General features: G+C 37.3%; 1 protein-coding gene across 11 annotated transcripts in view; it reads left to right on the top strand.

Moving 5' to 3' along the window:
• NEDD4 (NEDD4 E3 ubiquitin protein ligase) overlaps positions 1-18,428 on the top strand; it is a 109,715-nt gene extending 91,287 nt beyond the window's left edge. For 8 of the 11 annotated variants that reach the window (XM_065559461.1, XM_005294234.4, XM_065559465.1 and 5 more), the window contains 16 exons: positions 1,376-1,576; positions 3,670-3,747; positions 4,030-4,084; positions 4,174-4,232; positions 4,784-4,849; positions 7,359-7,588; positions 8,241-8,362; positions 8,456-8,526; positions 11,462-11,557; positions 12,703-12,776; positions 12,948-13,008; positions 14,499-14,558; positions 14,642-14,749; positions 15,381-15,477; positions 16,025-16,097; positions 16,601-18,428. In XM_065559461.1, the coding sequence (XP_065415533.1) occupies positions 1,376-1,576; positions 3,670-3,747; positions 4,030-4,084; positions 4,174-4,232; positions 4,784-4,849; positions 7,359-7,588; positions 8,241-8,362; positions 8,456-8,526; positions 11,462-11,557; positions 12,703-12,776; positions 12,948-13,008; positions 14,499-14,558; positions 14,642-14,749; positions 15,381-15,477; positions 16,025-16,097; positions 16,601-16,703 (1,554 nt within the window). In that variant the 3' untranslated portion in view covers positions 16,704-18,428. Of the gene's footprint in view, positions 1-1,375; positions 1,577-3,669; positions 3,748-4,029; positions 4,085-4,173; positions 4,233-4,783; positions 4,850-7,358; positions 7,589-8,240; positions 8,363-8,455; positions 8,527-11,461; positions 11,558-12,702; positions 12,777-12,947; positions 13,009-14,498; positions 14,559-14,641; positions 14,750-15,380; positions 15,478-16,024; positions 16,098-16,600 lie in introns of those variants that run through there. The other 3 variants (XM_065559463.1, XM_065559459.1, XR_010591019.1) reach the window with 2 other exon arrangements.
• Positions 18,429-18,812: the final 384 nt, after the last annotated feature.

Genomic DNA, 18,812 nt, shown 5'->3' with positions numbered 1-18,812 from the left:
GGCTGGTATTTTTCATATGTTAATATGAAACATAATAATAATATGTTTATTATTGCTGTATTGCACATGTTCTTTTTTCAAAACTCCAGAACAACCCTTTTTTTTTTTTTCCCCCCCTCAACTCTCCTTTAGTCCTGCTTCAAGAACTTTTTAAGGAAATTCTTATTACCTTAAAATTTTACATGGAGAATCTGAATATCTGACTGTACTGCAAACTGTTCTGCGAGGGTTATTTTTTATGTAAATGTCCATATTTATCAAATGCATTTTAATGTATAGAACCTCGTGTATTAAGCAATACAAGATGTGTAAATGGCCCAGGTAATCATGCCCTGAAACATTTTAGTATTGTGAGGCCTTTAAGATTGCAATAAACTTTGAGACCTTAATCAGTGACTATCACTTAGTTTTGCTGATACTTGGTTTGAGCAAATCTGTGTAATGTGTAGTAGTAGTCTTACGAAAAAGTAGTCACCAATCAAAGATACAGGTACTGCAATAGGAAGAAATACGTTGATCTCCAAGGTTTTAAAATAGCTTTCTTACCTACCAATGGGAAGGGAGTCCCAGTCTACATAACATGATACATGAAAGACCAATTTAAAGTACACTGCTCCCCCTCGTGACAACTTGAGGAGAGTCCGCCTCAGTACAACTACAGCAATTAAATGTAAACTGATAATAGAAACTTGCATTTGGAGCTAGATTTGGAGTACACTTTCAACACTCCTTCTGTTCTGAGCAAAGGCATTGTTGTATATCTTAAATTCTCATTGGAAATAGTGTGAATACTCTGTTACAGTGTTGGTTGTCATATTGAAACATATTGCTTCAGAGATAATGTTGCATCTCTTGTGAGAGTAAGAGGGACTCTGTCACTGGGAACAACAGAGAAACAAAAGTAGTTAATTTTAATAGGAATTCACTATGTTCACTTGAGGGTTTAAATGTGCCATTGGCATTTTTATCTAATTTTGACATGCCTGCAATGAGATCATACTCCTGTATCTATCATATCAGTCAATGACTTCATTATGATGTCAGATTGAGTTGAGTATTGAGTGAATTACATGGAGAGTTTAGTAACAGGAGAGAATTATTTGGGAGAAGCTTATTTTAACAAAGTATGTTTGAGTAACAAAAGAGTTGAATACTCTCTGGAAAAACAAAAATAATGGAAGAACTCAGAGTAATTATATTTAACTTGCCTGGGTATGACTGTGTCTCTTTACAGTAAACATATTAGGACCACTCCATTCACATCTCCAAAAGCCCTTGCTATTTTTGGCTTTAACATGAATTGTTAACATTACACTGGCTTTGTGTTCAGTCCAAAATGTACATAATTTTATTTTTCTTATCTAATATATGATAGACTACAATAGAAACAAGTCAATTATCAACTGTCCAAAGTGCTCCTACAGGACGTCAACCGCAAACATCAAGTGATTCATCAGAACAGTCTTCTAATCAACCTGAAGTAGAGCAAGGATTTCTCCCTAAAGGCTGGGAAGTCCGACATGCACCAAATGGGAGACCATTCTTTATTGACCACAATACCAAAACTACTACATGGGTAACTTGCTTTCAGTTCAAAAGTAATCGCCTAAAGTCAAATCCTGGCCCCATTATAGTCAGTGGCAAAATGCCCATTGACTTAACTGGGGCCAGGATTTCATCGCATATCTTTTTTCAAAATAGGGTTATCTTATTGTAGATTTAATGTGTGTGTTGTCAGTCAAACTAGTGCTTGTGCCAATAACCTATTCGTAGTATTTATGTTCCTACCTTGTGCAACAGGTGGTATACTGTCAACTTCTCTCATTGGATCAGCAAAGAGGTGACAGGGCTCTGTAGGACATATCAGGGATGGCGAAATCAGGGGACAGAAAGGGGCTAGCGCCACTGCAATAGAAATATTGGGGAAGGCTAATTGTATGTTTCTGGCCCCCTGATGTTTTCTGCCTCCATAATATCTCATGGAGTCAAGAGCAGAACTCTGCTTCCACACCCAAGAAGGTGGAGGTGAGAGAGGAATCCAAAGGGAGGAGCTCCTGCCGCAGTGCACAAGCTCAGGTTGGCTGCCACAGAGCGGGTAGCAGCAACTCTCCTCTCCCCTCCTTCCAGCCATCATGGGTCCCAGTGGAGACACCCAGCCCGAAGGAGGGGCAGGAGCATGTGCCCAGCCGTCAGGGCTAGATGGGAATAATGGGGTATCAACACATAGGGCACCAGCTGCCTGAAAGGGTGGGGAAGGCACAGTACATCAAAGAACTGCTGTAGGAATGGCAATAGGAACTGCTGGGAATACTTCTTCCCTGCTGGGAGCTGACTGTTCCTCTTCCTCCCCAACCAAGTTTCAGTAGCTCCCTCTCTTATCCCTCCATTCACAGCAAGCTTCCACCCCCTTGGTAATCAAGGCTGATGTATGTAGTTGAACACACATACTAAGAAGAAATTGATCGGTAAAGCAATCTGTCTTGCAGCTGTGAAACCCCTATATTTGGCAGATGACTGTCCTACAGCAGTTTTGTAAGGCTGTTGGCGGTGATTGCAGGCATGTGCTGTTAGCGGAAAATACCTTTGTAAACTTCAGGCTTGTCTACATGGGGAAGCTAGAGTGTAAATTTAAAGCACACTCGCTACACTAACGTCCCATGTAGATACTCTTACTGCGCACTAAGGGCATGTCTACACTTACCGTGGATCAGGGCTGCGGCAATCAATCCACCGGGGGTCGATGTAGCAGCTCTAGTCAAGACCTGCTGAATCGACCACCAATCGCTCTCCCATTGACTCCGGTATTCCACCGGAACAAGAAGTATAAGGTAAGTGGTCGGGAGAGTGTCTCCCGTCGACCCAGCCTGGTGTAGACACCGCCGTACGTCAGCCTAAGCTACATTGACTCCAGCTATGTTATTCACATAGCTGGAGTTGCATAACTTAGGTCGACATAAGGACCTGCCCTAAGGGTGCCATCAGGTGGTTTAGCTTAATATACTTCCAAAGTGCATTAAGTTAACGTGCACAAAGGCATTCTTACTGCTCAGTAAGACTGTCCACGTGGGAAGTTAGTGTGGTGTAGCTAATGTGCACAGCTGTAAATCTTACCACCCTGAACATACCTCATGTATACAATTCAGGTTGTGTAGGGTATCCATGAATTTTTAAAACTACAGCATGCAGTACAGATGATCTTAGTGAAGGCAGGTCTTAGTGAATAGTTTAAATATTTGAAGATCCAAACCTTCCCAAACAGCGAGTTAGGGCTCTTTTCAGGTGGGAGAGAAACATTCAGGTTTAGGTAGTAGATTCAAAATGAAGAGTAGTCTCTTCTTGGTTGCGGAAGAATTTCACTCAGAAAATCAAGGTGTTCCAAAGACATTTTGTGGAATGGTTAACCTGGTTCAATTGCTCTTAAACTAAATTGGATTCATGAATATTGTTGCTAATAAAATGAGAATTTAGATAAGCCTGGAAACTTAAAGGTGACCATAAGCAAGTGGAGAACTGAAAATTCCTGTGACTCTAGTTTGGCTGGGGAATGTGTATTAATTGTCTAGCTCTGAGTAAGGGTAGTCTGTCTTGGTCATTACAAAATCAGGAAAACATTAAAGTATCATTAATCCTTTTCTCTTTGTTAAGAAGTGTTTTATTATGTTTTCAAAGGAAGATCCAAGATTGAAAATTCCAGCTCATCTGAGGAAAAAGACCTCTCTAGATCCTGTAGATTTAGGCCCCTTGCCAGTAAGTGAAATTTTTTGTTTTTGTTCTGAGGCTGATCTAATTTTAAACATTTAAACTAGCTATCTCTAAGTTTAGTGCAAAGTTATGATACACTTTTAATATATTTAATATAAAGTATATAGCCAACACTCAAATTTTGAATCGCATTGCTGAGACTTCAGTAATTGTAACTTGATATAATATACAAATACTGCAATTCACTTACTATCTTGATTAAATTGTTAGCATTTGTTGCGGACAGGATATATAAGAATTAGTATTAAAAGATCACTCTTCTTATAGCCAGGATGGGAAGAGAGAACTCACACAGATGGAAGAATATTCTACATAAACCATAGTATGTACAATATAGTATCTCCTTGTAAGTTATGTAATTAATTACTGAATCAGATCTAAATTGGTGACACTAACTTAAATGTCTTGCAGATACAAAAAAAACACAATGGGAAGATCCTCGATTGCAGAATGTAGCAATAACTGGACCAGTAAGACTTTTTATAAAGATTTTTATATTTTTGCAAAAAATAATATTAACAGAAGTTAAATGAAATTTTACCACTATTCTCAAATATTCAGTCTGGAATGCCTAATTTCTGTAGTGCTTGAACATAACAGACTTGAGAAGGCATATCTGAAAAAGAAATATCTGTATTTCTAGATCTGTTATCCCTTAGAAATAATCTTTAAATGAAGAAGAAACATTGAGTCCATGTGAAAAGCAGAGAATTTCCTCAATAGAGAAAGCAATATTTTTGAAGTTACTGATCAACTCTGTGTGATATTTAGCTGTGCTGTGCAAAATAAAACTAATTTAATCTTTGACCTAACATAAGCTTGCAGAAAACGAAACTTTTCTTTAAAAGAAATTTGTGTTCCAAAAGAAAACTAACTTCCTAGCTTTGATACTTAATATGACAGATAACTGTCAGCAAAACTAATCGCAAACTACAATTTCAGACAGGATTTCAGTTTTAAAATATTACTTCATTACTAAAAAATTATCTTATTTCAGTACTTTTTACTTGTTTGTTCAAAGGCTGTGCCTTATTCCAGGGATTATAAACGAAAGTATGAATTCTTCAGAAAGAAGTTGAAGAAGCAGGTTAGTGATCTACTAATACCTTACAAAACTGTGAGAAACCTCTTTCAATATAAACTCAATAGGCCAGATTTTCCAATGCTTACTCCATTGCAAGAGCAACATATGAGGGCTGGAAAGCAGCCAGATCAGGCAGCTGACCGTTTTCCCCATCGGGAGCTTTCAGATGGCATAAACCCAATATGCCTGACCTCTCCCTCTTGATGCTAGCATAAAGAGCATGTCTGGGGGGAGAGGAAGGAGGAAGTATGGCTGGAGCAGGCTGTGTTCTGATAACTCGCAACTAACCTAAGAGCATTCCTGAGGCTACTATAACCAATGCAGGAAGTCAGGGTAGTGCAGATTCTCTCTGAGAAGCAAGGAGCCATAACCTTGGTGGTCATGATCTTCCCCCATCCCTACCTGCTCCATCTTTGTAAATGTGGACTAAGGGCTTGTCTACACAGTTTGGCAATATGGACTAGAAGGATGTTGATACAGGAGTATGTTAACTTGCGCTTGGGAACTTTTAGTTTGTGCCATCAGGGACTACATGGGCCAGTTAGTCTGCAACGTTTTGGTGCATTTTAGAATTCACATCCCTCTAATGCACTTTACCACACTGTGTAGACACGCCCTAAGGTTTGCATTGAAAATGACTGAACTTATTGTATGTGATCTGTTGAAAACTGGAAAAACATAAAGTGAACATTTGGTGCCAGTGTGCCATCTGACATCAGGGCACTTGGTTTGATAGCCATACTAGGCATATCATTACCTGTACTCCTTATGATACTGAATGCTGCTGACTCTGTATGCTGCACTATACCAGAGGGGAAATATTAGAAGAACTTTGGAACAGCATTACTTAATTGTGCTTGCTACCATTCAGTTTAGGAATACGGCTGGTTAGATCATAGATAGTATGGCCTAATCATCAGCAAAATATTGAATACTTAATCCTGGGACCTAAGATCAAGATTTTAGAGGGACTCAGCAATGAAAACTCAGCATACTCAGTCCATCACTGATTAATATAGTGTAACTTGAAATTCTTACTGTTTCAATAAATAGTTAATATTGAAAAATTGGAGGGAGTGCAGAAAAGAGCTACAAGAATGATTCAAAGTGTGGAAAACATGCCTGAGAGATTGAGCTTCTTAAATCTCTCACTACTTAGTTTATCCAAGAGACAGTTAAGAGATTACTTGATCGCTGTCTACAAGTACGTATACAGTGAAGAGATTTCTGATAGTAGATAATTGTTTAGCACAAAAAGGCATAATGATATCCAGTGGTTGGAAGATGCAACTAAACAACTCAGACTAGGAGAAGGCACTTTTTTTTATTTTATTTTTTAACTGAGGGTAACTAACCATTGGAGCAACTTAGCTAGGGATATGGTGGATTCTCCACTATTTAATTATTTTAAATCAAAGTTGAATGTCTGTCTAAAAGATATTGTGCAGCTCAAACAGTAGTTATGGGATTGATTGCAGAAATTATTGGGGGTGACTCTATGACCACTGTTATTCAGGAGTCAAACTAGATGATGATCATGTTCGTTTCTAGCCTTAAAATCTCATAATATTTACCACAAGACAAAAGTTACACATGTTCAAAGCAAAAATATTGTATGGATTATGAGCATGAAGCAAAAATGAGTGGAAAGAACAAGCTGACATGCAAATAATATTAAAGCATATGCAGAGTGGCCAACCAGAACATGTTATTTTCTATCAGTATGAAAATTTTAGGTTAGACGTGTACTTCACTTGTAAAAACAAAATAACTTCCCTAACCTTTCAAGCTTGTTTTCTGAACAGAAAAGCAACTTGAAGAAATTCTACATGAGGTACACTTCATTCTGTTATGTGCCCCTGGTCTAGCAAGCCCAGACTGCATTTTATACAGCATGATCCTAATCTGGGAAGTGATAGTGAGCTCACCCATGCAACAGAATCATATCTGTTTGTGACAATCATATTCCTTAAGAATGAAATAAAATGTTCACTGGTAGTCTTCTTAGTCACCACAGACAAACTTGATTATTTATGTAATAATATGGGGCTGGATGCCATATGCAAAAGGAGAGGAAGATCTTACAGACGGTGGACTAGAAATTGGAATAATTAATAGAAAAAGCCTGTGAGCAAAATGCTTTATGAAAGCAGATGAAATTAAAATGCTTGGGGTTAGTCTAAACACATGATGTAATTATTGTACAGTATTAAAGCATTATACACTTTGATATGCTTTCAACAACAAAGGAGATGCTCAGTCACAATAAACATTTATTTTAATCTACAACTTCCTTAATGGGGAGTAGAACTTGGTGTACTGATCTCTCCATGCTGGTCAAATCTTCTGAAAATAGCCATTTTTTTCAACCGTGTTATGTTGCAAATCCACAGAACATACTATTGAAATAAAGTGGCATGCATGTCATCTTTTGACTTTGCCTTATTGAATTTTGCATAGTCAAGTGCAGTGTTGATTATTCAGTTCTCCTATTTTTCCTATTGCTTTTCAGAGTGATATTCCAAACAGATTTGAAATGAAACTTCACCGTACAACAATCCTTGAAGATTCTTACAGAAGAATTATAGCTGTAAAGAGAGCAGATTTCCTTAAAGCAAGACTCTGGATTGAGTTTGATGGTGAAAAAGGCTTAGATTATGGAGGAGTGGCCAGAGAATGGTTCTTCCTTCTCTCTAAAGAAATGTTTAATCCCTATTATGGATTGTTTGAATATTCTGCAACGTAAGTAAAAAGGAAAATACTGGTTGGGGGAAGTCACTTCAGTTTAATCTCTAACATAAACTTAAATGCTGCCAATGTTATTATTTTAAGGAAGTTTTGGTACGTACTACTGTTGGCTCAGCAAGAGAATATTGTGCTGTCCCAGAAACCATAGTCCTATATTTTGCTGAGAGTCTGAAAGGAACCTTCATAGTCTTTGTACAGATGAGTGTCAGTTTGCAGCCAATGTCTCTGTTCCTATAATTTTTTATAACATTCATGATTGGCTATATATTTAGAACAAACACAATAGCATTTCTTCTTGAATTAATGCTTGTGTCCATTCTCACTTTACAGAAATGACTGAACAAGTTTGTAAAATAAGAGGGAGTTAATGGTAACAAACAAAAGACACAGGGTGAAACACTGATCCCATTAAAATAGTTTTACCATTTTCTTCAGTGGGGCCATGACTTCACTGATGGTTTCTGTCGGTGTTTCGAAACTTCAGTCCTACTAAATTTACAGTTGCCTGCACTTAACATGCTTTAATATTAAATTAGTAACTCTATAAACCACGTGTTTTTATGAGCGATACTAAGATTTCTTTCAAATAATTTGCTGTGGTAATTGTTCATGCAAAATTTTGCAAGTGGTGTTTTCCTCCTCTTAGGGATAACTACACTCTGCAGATCAATCCAAACTCTGGATTGTGCAATGAAGATCATCTCTCATACTTCAAGTTTATAGGACGTGTAGCTGGAATGGCTGTTTACCATGGCAAGCTGCTGGATGGTTAGTATTTATTCTGTATAATACAGTATGCAGATGAATATTGTGTTTTGAATTTCATTTATCTAACTTGAATACTCTTTACTCTTTTTCAAGGCTTTTTTATTCGACCATTTTACAAGATGATGCTTCAAAAACCAATCACACTTCATGATATGGAATCTGTGGTATGTAAATTCTGCTGCCATCATTCATGTTAAGTTTTAATATTTACAGTAAAAGTTTTTGAATATTAAATATTTAACATGAATGTACACTTTGAATCCTTAGCTCCTTGCTTTTTAAAACAAAATACTACGGGTATAATTTTCATAGATGTTGAAGTGATTTAGAAGCCTGAGGTCCACAAAAAGTCACTGGGACCTAGGCTACTAAGTCATTTAAGCTCTCTTGAAAACTTTACTCTACTCTAAACCATCTGTGATGTTCACTTAAATTATTTCTAGGACAGCAAAGTGGTTTAATGCCTCATCACAGAGGACTAAGAGTTGGCTTTCCTGTCTTATTCCTAGTTCACTACTAATTTTCTGCTGTATGATTATCAAAAGAGGATATACCTTCCACATCAGGATATTGGGTAGCTTAATTAATACAAAGTATTCTGAGATCCTTAGAATAAATGTCATAAATGCAAAGTGTTGCTTTTATTACAGTTTTTGTTCCCATAGTAATAAAGGTCTTGCATTAAATTTTCACCCCTTTGGGTTCCATCTTTGGGAACCAGATGCCACATTATGGAAAATATTTTTCCAGTAACAGCATCTGAATTGTTCATGGGCCCCATCTAGAACAGTTGTTTTGGAGTATTCTGTTTAGAATAAGCTATTCAGTGTCACTGTTCTTTTCTGTAATATATATAGTTAATACCCATAGTAATATAAATAGACCATTGGCAATACCGTGTATCTGGAATCTTTTTGTTCCAACAGTATCAAAGGTTTTGCCTTAAAATTTCACCCTTTATGGGATTCCGTCTTTTTTGCACTATTGCATGCTCTGAATGCTTTATGTTCTCAGACTCTTTATAGTTATGCCCAGCAATATAGGAGAGAAGAATACTCCAGAGAAGCCTAAAATATAAGGTCACAACATTGTGTACAAAATATCTTATCACAATCTCATGTTATGTCAACACTGAAGGTATTTCAGGACTTCTATTTTAAACTTTAACATCTGTTTCTTCTCTGAGTGTTTGGCTACACAGATTCCATTCTTGGTGTGCATGCACCTCATGCATGTGAAATTGGATTCTTTTGAGTAGTAGTATCTCTCGGGTCTGTACCTATGCCCACTGCCAGGATCGTGGCAGGCTCTGATTCCCACCACCTCCTCCTGAGCTGGTGACAGAGAGCCTCTCCTAAGGCTCCGTCCTCCAGAAGTTTTAAGGTGGAGTCCCATACCAATCCCTTGGCATGCAAATCCAAGTTGACATCAACTGTCCTTTCCTATTCCAAGAACTTTGTTGCCGCCGAAATCTCTAGGAAGACAGTCTTGGTGCCAAATATAGTGGTACCGAGGTTGCCAACACCATCCACATAGGCACTGGGAGTCATGGCATTGAGCAATCCCATATTAAGACCCATTTCCTAAGCATAGACTGACTATTGTCTAGGTCAGCACCACTACCATATGTGGTACCAAGACCTTTCTGTGGGACTGGGACCAGATTCTCCTTTCATTGAGAGGCTACGGGAAGTCATTACCAAACCACCCACCCAAGCTTCCAGATCGGATGCTGGTTTTGGTAAGGCTGTTCTACAGTGTATAAGTAGACCTCCACTTCCCCATGTAGTGCTGTGGCAATTGCTTGTTACTTGCCAACAGTGGAATCCGTAGACAGTCTTTCAGAGAATGAGAGAACTGTTATTTACCTTACAATAACTATGGCTCTTTGAGATGCGGTGTTCACCCAGATTCCATGACTTGTCCTCCTTCCCCGCTGATTGGAGTCTTGCTCCTATTGGATTCTTATCGGTGACGTAAATGAGTGAGGGTTGCAGCTGCCACACCCTTTATGCCCTCACCTACGGTGAGTGAGAAGGTACTTAAGGCCCGGGCAACCCCCCCGGACTCTTCTGTTCAAAAGAATCTGTTCTCACTCTCATGGGATATGTGCTTACCAAGAGTGGAATCTGTGGCGCCGACAAATCTTGAACCACAGTCACTGTAAGGTAAGTAACCATTCTATATCATAATATCTAATAAAGTGTGTTCTGCCTAACTTCCAGAGTTTGATCATTTTGAAAATGAAAGACTAGTGACCAAATACTGACCGCAGCATCTAACATTCTCAGGCTCGATCTGCTGTTTCCAGACTTTTTAGCTCACATAGCAAACTTGAAGATTCATATTATTTTGCAAGAGGTTTGAAAAGTTCTGCTGCAGCAGGAGCACCTGTATGAAGACTGGAGAATCAAAGCAGTAGCCCAAACATACTCATATTTTAGAGAATACAATTATACATTAATTGATCTAGTGCCTTGATGAAGTACTAGAGTTTATCTAATCCTTTACCCCATGCCCATCATGAATAGTACTTTAAACAAGAGTACCCGCCTTTATTGGGAGGGAGTAACTTGTGGTGGGCAATACCCCATCCTGCTGATGGAAAAGGAATGGTACTGAAATTGGCAAGGGAGGGAGTAGGTACTATCCATTGTTCTTGGCATATGAGGATACTGGTTAAAATGAATGAAAGAAAATGGGGGATTCCTCAGGTCCAGCAAAGATGTGGAAGATGGGAGTATCCCATAAAACAGAATAAAAAATACTTTATTCTTTGACCAAAATTTTCTCGTTTGTTTTGAAATTTCACTCTTCTGCTTGGATCACTTCATCATAGGTGTACCTTCCAAAAAACAATGAGTTGTGCCTCACTTTTGAAGTACTCAAATGTAATTCCTTCTGTCTTCAATGTTGAAGGAAGTTATTTGTCTCTGTGGGCTTAATCAGACAAATATAAGTAGTTACTCTGTTTACAGTGAGTTTAATGAAGACCTCAGTCTTTATTCAGTTGGGTTGGGTATAAATATGGAACATGCTCTGTTTGTTTTAAGTAAGTCTTTTATGCTTATTTATTAAGCATACAACTTTTATTTTTAGGATAGTGAATATTACAATTCTCTGAGATGGATTCTTGAAAATGATCCAACAGAATTGGATCTCAGGTTTATTGTTGATGAAGAACTCTTTGGACAGGTTTGTATATTGATGTTTTGTCTATTCTACTTTATATAAAGTAAAACATTTGTACAGTGGAACTGAGTGGGTTTCTCTGTACAATACTTAAAAATAGGATACTGCGATAAATACATGTGCACTTCAGAATTGTGTTGGGCTGTTCACTCGGGCTTCTTGCTGTGGCCGGTACATGTTCACTTACTGTTTTGCTAAAGTAGTTGTAATTTGAGACATGCCTGGGAAATGGCTGTTTCAGCAAAGCTTTTGACACAATAAATTGTGCTTTTGACTGAACAGCAGCTACAATTTTAAAATACAGCTTTTGTGGTGAATGCTTCTCCAGATTAAAATAAACATTCTAAAATGTCCTGTCACTTAAGTCTTAATGAAAGCTGCATCCTTGTGATGGTTCTAGAAGTGCTGGAAATGAGCAGAGATATTTTTTAAAAATACTGTTAGAAGTAGGTTCCCTTGGCAAGTGTGAACATACTTTTTTGAGTTACCCTGGCAAAACTGTGGAACAAACTTTGTCAGTGGAGGGAATCTGTGCAAGATTTAAGTAGTGTGGATCTACCACTGGTCTTTCACAGAAATCCCAGTTTACAATTGTTAACCAGATATAAGCACACTAGTAGGTTTTATGGTTCTGTGGGAGCCTTAAAGTAATTAAGATTGCAAGACAAGAAAATAAAAATCTAGATGTGAAACAGGCTGAATGAAGACTCAGGCTGTATACTGAGATTCTGGTAATATTAAACCACTACGTAGCAGATGTGTGCATCAGTGCACTGCTCACCAAAAATGCTGTAACTGTTTTGTAGATGTTTTTCTAAGAAATCTTCAGGAAAAAGTTTGGCTCACTGCAAGTGCAGATTGTGAAGTTAGTAAAAATATACAGTATTACTGAAAACTTGGGTGCAAACTTAGTGATTTACTGTACTTGAGTCAGATAACTGAGCTGCTACATTGCAATCTGGCACCACTGAATTGTGAATGTATGCGTAATATAAAAATGGTATTTATTCAGGTGGCATGAGAGAGTGGTGCTATCTATCATAGTTTTCAGATTCTTGAAGAATTAAACTGAACTAAAAAAATACTTTCAATATTTAAACTTGCATTCTGTTGAGCACATACTTTGTGTAAAAGAGTTTCTTGTTTAGACCCATCAACATGAGCTGAAAAGCGGTGGATCAGAAATAGTTGTCACAAACAAGAACAAGCGAGACTACATTCAGTAAGTAGTTGGACAGTCTGTGGAATATACCTCACCTCATTCCAGTTTCTCTAAATAAAGGGAGGTCTTTGTATTGTGTTTCATGGAGCTTCCGATTGTCTTGAAGCAAGCTGTAGCCTTGACGTGGTATGTGCATTGTTTGTACTTCAAATATTCAATTTTATTTTACAGTCTTGTAATTCAATGGAGATTTGTGAGCAGAGTCCAGAAGCAGATGGCTGCCTTTAAAGAGGTATTAATTTCTTAATACATTGTATCCTTTTAAAATCTTTCATATCCAATATTAAGAAAAATCTTTTGGAACACAGCATCAAGATCCATAGGCTACGTTGCTATGACTGTAAGAGTTAGAGCGATCAGATATTTAATGGTGCATGGTTTCAGCTCTGAATTATTTTAATGATGCAGCACTATTGTTAAAACACTTACCAGCTTTTTCATTATAAATCTCCCTCCACATGCCTAGAAGTTAACTTCTTGTCCAATCCTGAACTATCCTAGTTGCAATACAAATGATTTTTTTAACAATTCTGAAATCATTCTTTATTTTTTTAAGTAACAAAAGTGTAAATAAAATTAAGTTTATTGGAATTGAGTGACTTTAACTTATTTTTCTCCTCTTTATACAAATGACACTCTGTAAATCACTAGTCCAGTGGTTCCCAAACTGGTTTGTGAACCATTGGTGGTCCATGAAGAGCTAGCTGGTCACATGATGTTGACTTTCCTGACTTTTCAGCTGCTAAACAGCATTATAGGCTAATAAGCAGATACATGTACTTTTCCATGTGTAGGAAATTACTATACTTGCCACAGGGATGTTGTGATTGTGAATAGGCAGGGCAGGAGGAGCAGAAGTCTCTGTAATAAATGGGAGAGGAGACGGTGAATGAGCTGGTCTTCTCAGATTCGGCCTTCTCTCTTTAAAACAAAACAACACCATGTACCCTGTGAGGAAATTAAAGCTCTGCATTATTACAAAGTTTGTATGGTTTTCAGTAAATAAGGATGAAACTGACTGATTGATGGGCATAACTATTCAACACCTGTCTCATTGACTGAGCACATTCTATCCTGTTCATTGAATGAAGCAGGAGTCCTGTGGAAAAAATCTAATGTAATTGGACTAGCATAGTGAATATGCACAAGGGAGCAGAACTTTTTACCCAACAGAAGTAGAATTGAGATTCCTTGATTCTATTCCTGGTTCTGGGTCTCCCATGTAAGACACTTGGGTTCTATTTATGGCTCTGCCAGAATTGACTATGTGCAACTTGCCAGATCCTTCATTGTATTCTCTATGAAATGGGAGAAATTATTTGCCAGCTTCCGAAGCCAGGAATATAAGGCCTTGACCAGTATTCATGGATAAAAATGGAGAGAAGTGAGAATGTCAGCATGAGCATGCCCAGTGTAGCTGGAACAACACTGAAACTGTTTCAGTTTGCATTGGAAGCCGAATCTGTTTCCAGCATTCCCCAGGAATGATGGAACAGAAAGTTTTCATACAGCCACCTTTTGCACCCTGACGTCTCAAGATCTGCATGCAGTACAGCTTAGCAAGACCCAAAATTGTGGCCCAGGTGTGTTTGAAAACAGTGCTGTATTTAATGTAATGCCTTGTCTGTAGCTTTTGGAACGTGGAGATCTAACTCTTAATGGAGGGGGTAGAGGCAGTTTAAAATATAACTTGGTTTTCAGAATCTTTTTTCTATATTTTAGGGTTTTTTTGAACTAATATCTCAAGATCTAATCAAAATTTTTGATGAAAATGAACTAGAGGTAAGTGTATCACAGAACAGGAAACAAATTCTGTTGGAACCATATTTTGTTGACTTACATTTTGGTATTTCTCATTTGTGTAGTTACTAATGTGTGGACTGGGAGATGTGGATGTGGCTGACTGGAAGTTATATACAAAATACAAAAATGGCTACAGCATAAATCACCAAGTTATACAGTGGTTTTGGAAGGTAACAACAAGCTCGAACTTACTATTTATGCAAAATCTATATTTTAAAAACTGCTGTTTATCAGCTGTACAGATGTATCATTTGTTTAACAGAAAAAAGTAAATATTTGTACATTAAAGCTACAAACAGGGAACATAAGAACTAGAAATAATGCGTGTTTAAGAATATAATACAGTATTGATATGTATCCTATTCAAAAAGCTGTATAGGCTGCTGGCGTAAAATACATTCTCTGTAGCTAGTCTGGCGTAATTACACTAAAGAGTTATTAAACTCTTGTGTTTAAGTTACAGGAATCTGGCTGCTTGTTTATAACATCAACAAACTTCAAAGAAAGTAGGGGCCAAATCTGGGAGTGAAGTATTTTAACTGCCTTCTGAGTCAGTACTGTTACTGTGCTACTTAAATAATTGAAGGTGAAAAAAGATACAACCAAAATATGTAGACTTCATGGCTTTTAAAAGCATGCAGAGAAATAAGTTGTATTTATTATAGAAAATAACAAGAATAGGCTACCCTTAAGATGTAGGAAAAACAAGTAAATAGTGTATCACATAAAATTGCTAACCAATGTAACATTAAAAAATTGAACTCTTTCAACTAAGTCTTTAAATATTATTGCCCTGTACAGGCAGTGTTAATGATGGATTCTGAGAAGCGAATAAGATTACTTCAGTTTGTCACTGGCACATCCCGTGTACCTATGAATGGATTTGCTGAGTTGTATGGTGAGTTCTTATAGTGCTATTCACCCAACTTGTTAACTGGGCTAATCAACATAAAGAACCTGCTTTTCAAACTGTCATGATGATTCACCATATGACTTGAACCATATGCCTATTACATATCCATTTTAAAAAAATAAATTGTGTTTTAAACATTTAAGTAGCAATTTGTAACTAGTTAGAGGTATCATTTAACCACACATGGACTAGATTTAGTAATATATATCGGTATGAAATTTTTTCCTTGTAGAGTATTGATCTGTCAACTACTACTGCTATAAATATGCACCCTTAGACTTCAGTATTGGTGTGAAAAAAAAAATTCTTGCAGTAAATATGTATCCAGAAATATTTAGAAAGCAATCATTGGAACATACACCCACTGCCTTTGAGTCTTGTGTAGAACATCCACTGATATCATAAGTTCTACCACAAAACAAGAGCAATATATTGAATAGACTTAAATCTTAAAAAAAAAAAAAAGTAGCGAGAGAAAGAAATTGAGATTTATTCCATTCTGTGATTCTCTAAGTATTACTTCTTCCTGTAGGTTCAAATGGACCACAGTTGTTTACAGTTGAACAGTGGGGCACCCCTGAAAAACTACCAAGAGCTCATACCTGGTAAATATTCTCTTCACTTATGTAGATTTTCATGTGTTGAGAACAGGGCCGGCTCTGGCTTTTTGGCTGCCCCAAGCGCAAAAAAAAAAAAAACGGGGCGGCCAGAACGGCAAAGCAAAAAAACAAAACAAAACCTGCGGCGCGGCCAGAGTGCAGTGCAGGGGGACCGGCTAGCAGGGGGGAGGGAGCGGGCGGGAGAGAGAAGGGGGGCAGCCAGGGCTACAGTGGCCCCTCCCGCCTGCCGGGTGGGCTCCGCTCCGGTCGGCTGGGAGGGAAGGACGCGGGCTGCAGGGCGCTCCCGTCCTCCATGCCGCTGCTCCCTACAGGGCAGTTGGAGCGGAACCAAAAAAAAAAAGCGGCCGTGCCGCCCTAGGATTGGGCAGATGCCACCTCGTTCAATCTGCCGCCCCAAGCACCAGCTTGCTCGGCTGGTGCCTGGAGCCGGCCCTGGTTGAGAAGTAACTTGGTTCAAAAAAACTTAAGAGTTTTTTTCTTTTTTTCAGCTTTAACCGCTTGGATTTGCCTCCATATGAGTCATTTGAAGATTTATGGGACAAACTTCTCATAGCAATTGAAAATACTCAGGGTTTTGATGGAGTTGATTAGGCCACAGAATTCAACATGCTATGTTGTTCCAGTGCTACAATTTCTTTTTAAGGGTTTACAAACAATTTAAATATTTCCAGGGAACCTGATGTTCATTCAGTTATTTGGCTATTGAACTTTCATAGTGTAATTTTGTAAAACAAATAAGTGTTAAAAATTCACCAACTCTCTTAAATACATTTTGCCATTTTCAGTAATAAGTATTTTATTAGTGGCTACAAAATGTATAGTGGGTAGCTTAACCCCACCAATTCCTCGAAGAGTAAAATGTCTTTCAACAATTACCTCTTTTACAGTATTTGCCAGATGGTCCTACATTAAACTACTGAAATTAAAACTGTGAAACAATGTTTGCAAGTGTCCATTTGAAACATTGCTGCTCTTTTGAAGAGCAACTGAAATGATTAAACAGTTTGAGGAAATTCAGTATAATGCAATATCCTATTCTGTGCTGCTTCAGGCTGTTTATGACAGATCTGCCCAAAGCACCTTATTGTTTAGTATATTGGGTAAAACATTGGAAAGCATTTGCATTTCTTACTCACGTCAGCTTGCAGAATATTGACTGACTTATATAAGGTTTTTTTAAGAATTCTGTTTCGACTTGCTTTTGTTAAAATGCAGTTTGACAAAACCAGGAACTTTTGTAAGACACACTTGAGTAGCATATTTCTGAATTGTAATAAGAAATTATATTCTTTTGTCTGAATTCATATGCTATCATTGATTTCTTGAGTTTTCATCACATTTTTGATAAACATTAACAATGGATAATATTTCAGTTCAGCCTTTTGCAACAAAATTAATCTTAAAGCAGAATTTGTCTGAATACCACAGAGTATTAACTAAAACTGACAGTTAAATGCCTTTGTTATCCATTCTTGCAGTCTTGCACAACAAAACAGTAAGGACATGTTTACAGGGTTTTATGGGCCAAATTCAGCCATCTGATATGTGCAAACTTCACTGACATCAATGGGAATTGGGCATATGAATCCAGGAGCAGAATTTGGCCCTATAATATGTTTACAGGTTATGCTAGTTTCTATAGCTGCATTTTTATATTTTTTATTTCTTCTCTGTTTGTTAGTCTAGAAACCAAATTTGTTAATACGGTATAACCAAAGTCATAGCCAATAATGTATAATTTATTGTAGGTCAGCTCTTCTTATAAACTTAGCTGGATGTGTTTTGTACATGTGGATATTTTGATATGAGTGTCAGCACTGGTTATTTTGGCAAGTGCTGGTTAAAATGATTATCAAACTTAATTCTGAAAAATGTATAGGTTTACATGCCTGGCTTGCTTTAATTTGAACATTTTGTTAACCAATATGATCTCGAGGCAATTACAGTACATAGCTTTGGCCAGCAATTTTTTATTCAGTCACTGTCTTTTAAATATGCAAAAACAAAAGTGTAGGTCATCTCTATAAAGACATGTAAATTATGTAACAAATGTAATAGGTCTTAAGGGATATTTAAAATCCCACTTGGTTTTATTCTTCTTTAAATTGGTCTTTAATGCTGAGTATTACATGTAAATAAAAAGTAACTTATACAAAATTCTGATAATCTAGATGCAGTTTTGTAAAACTTGGAATGATATATCAGTAATTCTGTATAGATTTGAATGTAGCAGTATTTGTTGCGTACTTTAAAATATAAAATATTCACAAATAAAGATCCTGAAGCAGTAAATAAAAATTTATTCTAATAAAGAAATTGTGATTCATTGAATTCAAATTCAAGTCAAGAAGCTTAAAGAAGCACCTAGTTGTCAGTTCAGAATTGTTAATGTATTGAGAAGACCTGTAGAAGCACTGCAGAGCAGACTATCCTCCCCCATCCCCAAGATGTACACAAATAATTTGGATGGATTTTTTTTTTTAAGAGGTCTAGATAATTTTCACCATTAATCGCATGAGTAGGTATGGAAGCATTACGCATAGGAAGATTTTAGGGTGAAACTGTGGTTCCACTGAAGTATTGCCACGACTTCAATGGGACCAGGATTTAGTTAGCCCTTAATCTTAGAAGTATATTGGACTAAATGAACCAAAGGTCTGACATTTTCTGGTCACATAGAAGAACACAATCTGTTTTGAG

This window comes from Chrysemys picta, chromosome 10 (assembly GCF_011386835.1).
Source record: "Chrysemys picta bellii isolate R12L10 chromosome 10, ASM1138683v2, whole genome shotgun sequence".
NCBI classification, from domain to species: domain Eukaryota; kingdom Metazoa; phylum Chordata; order Testudines; family Emydidae; genus Chrysemys; species Chrysemys picta.
The sequence above is the reverse complement of the archived record's forward strand: the minus strand, read 5'-3'. Positions and strand labels throughout refer to the sequence as shown.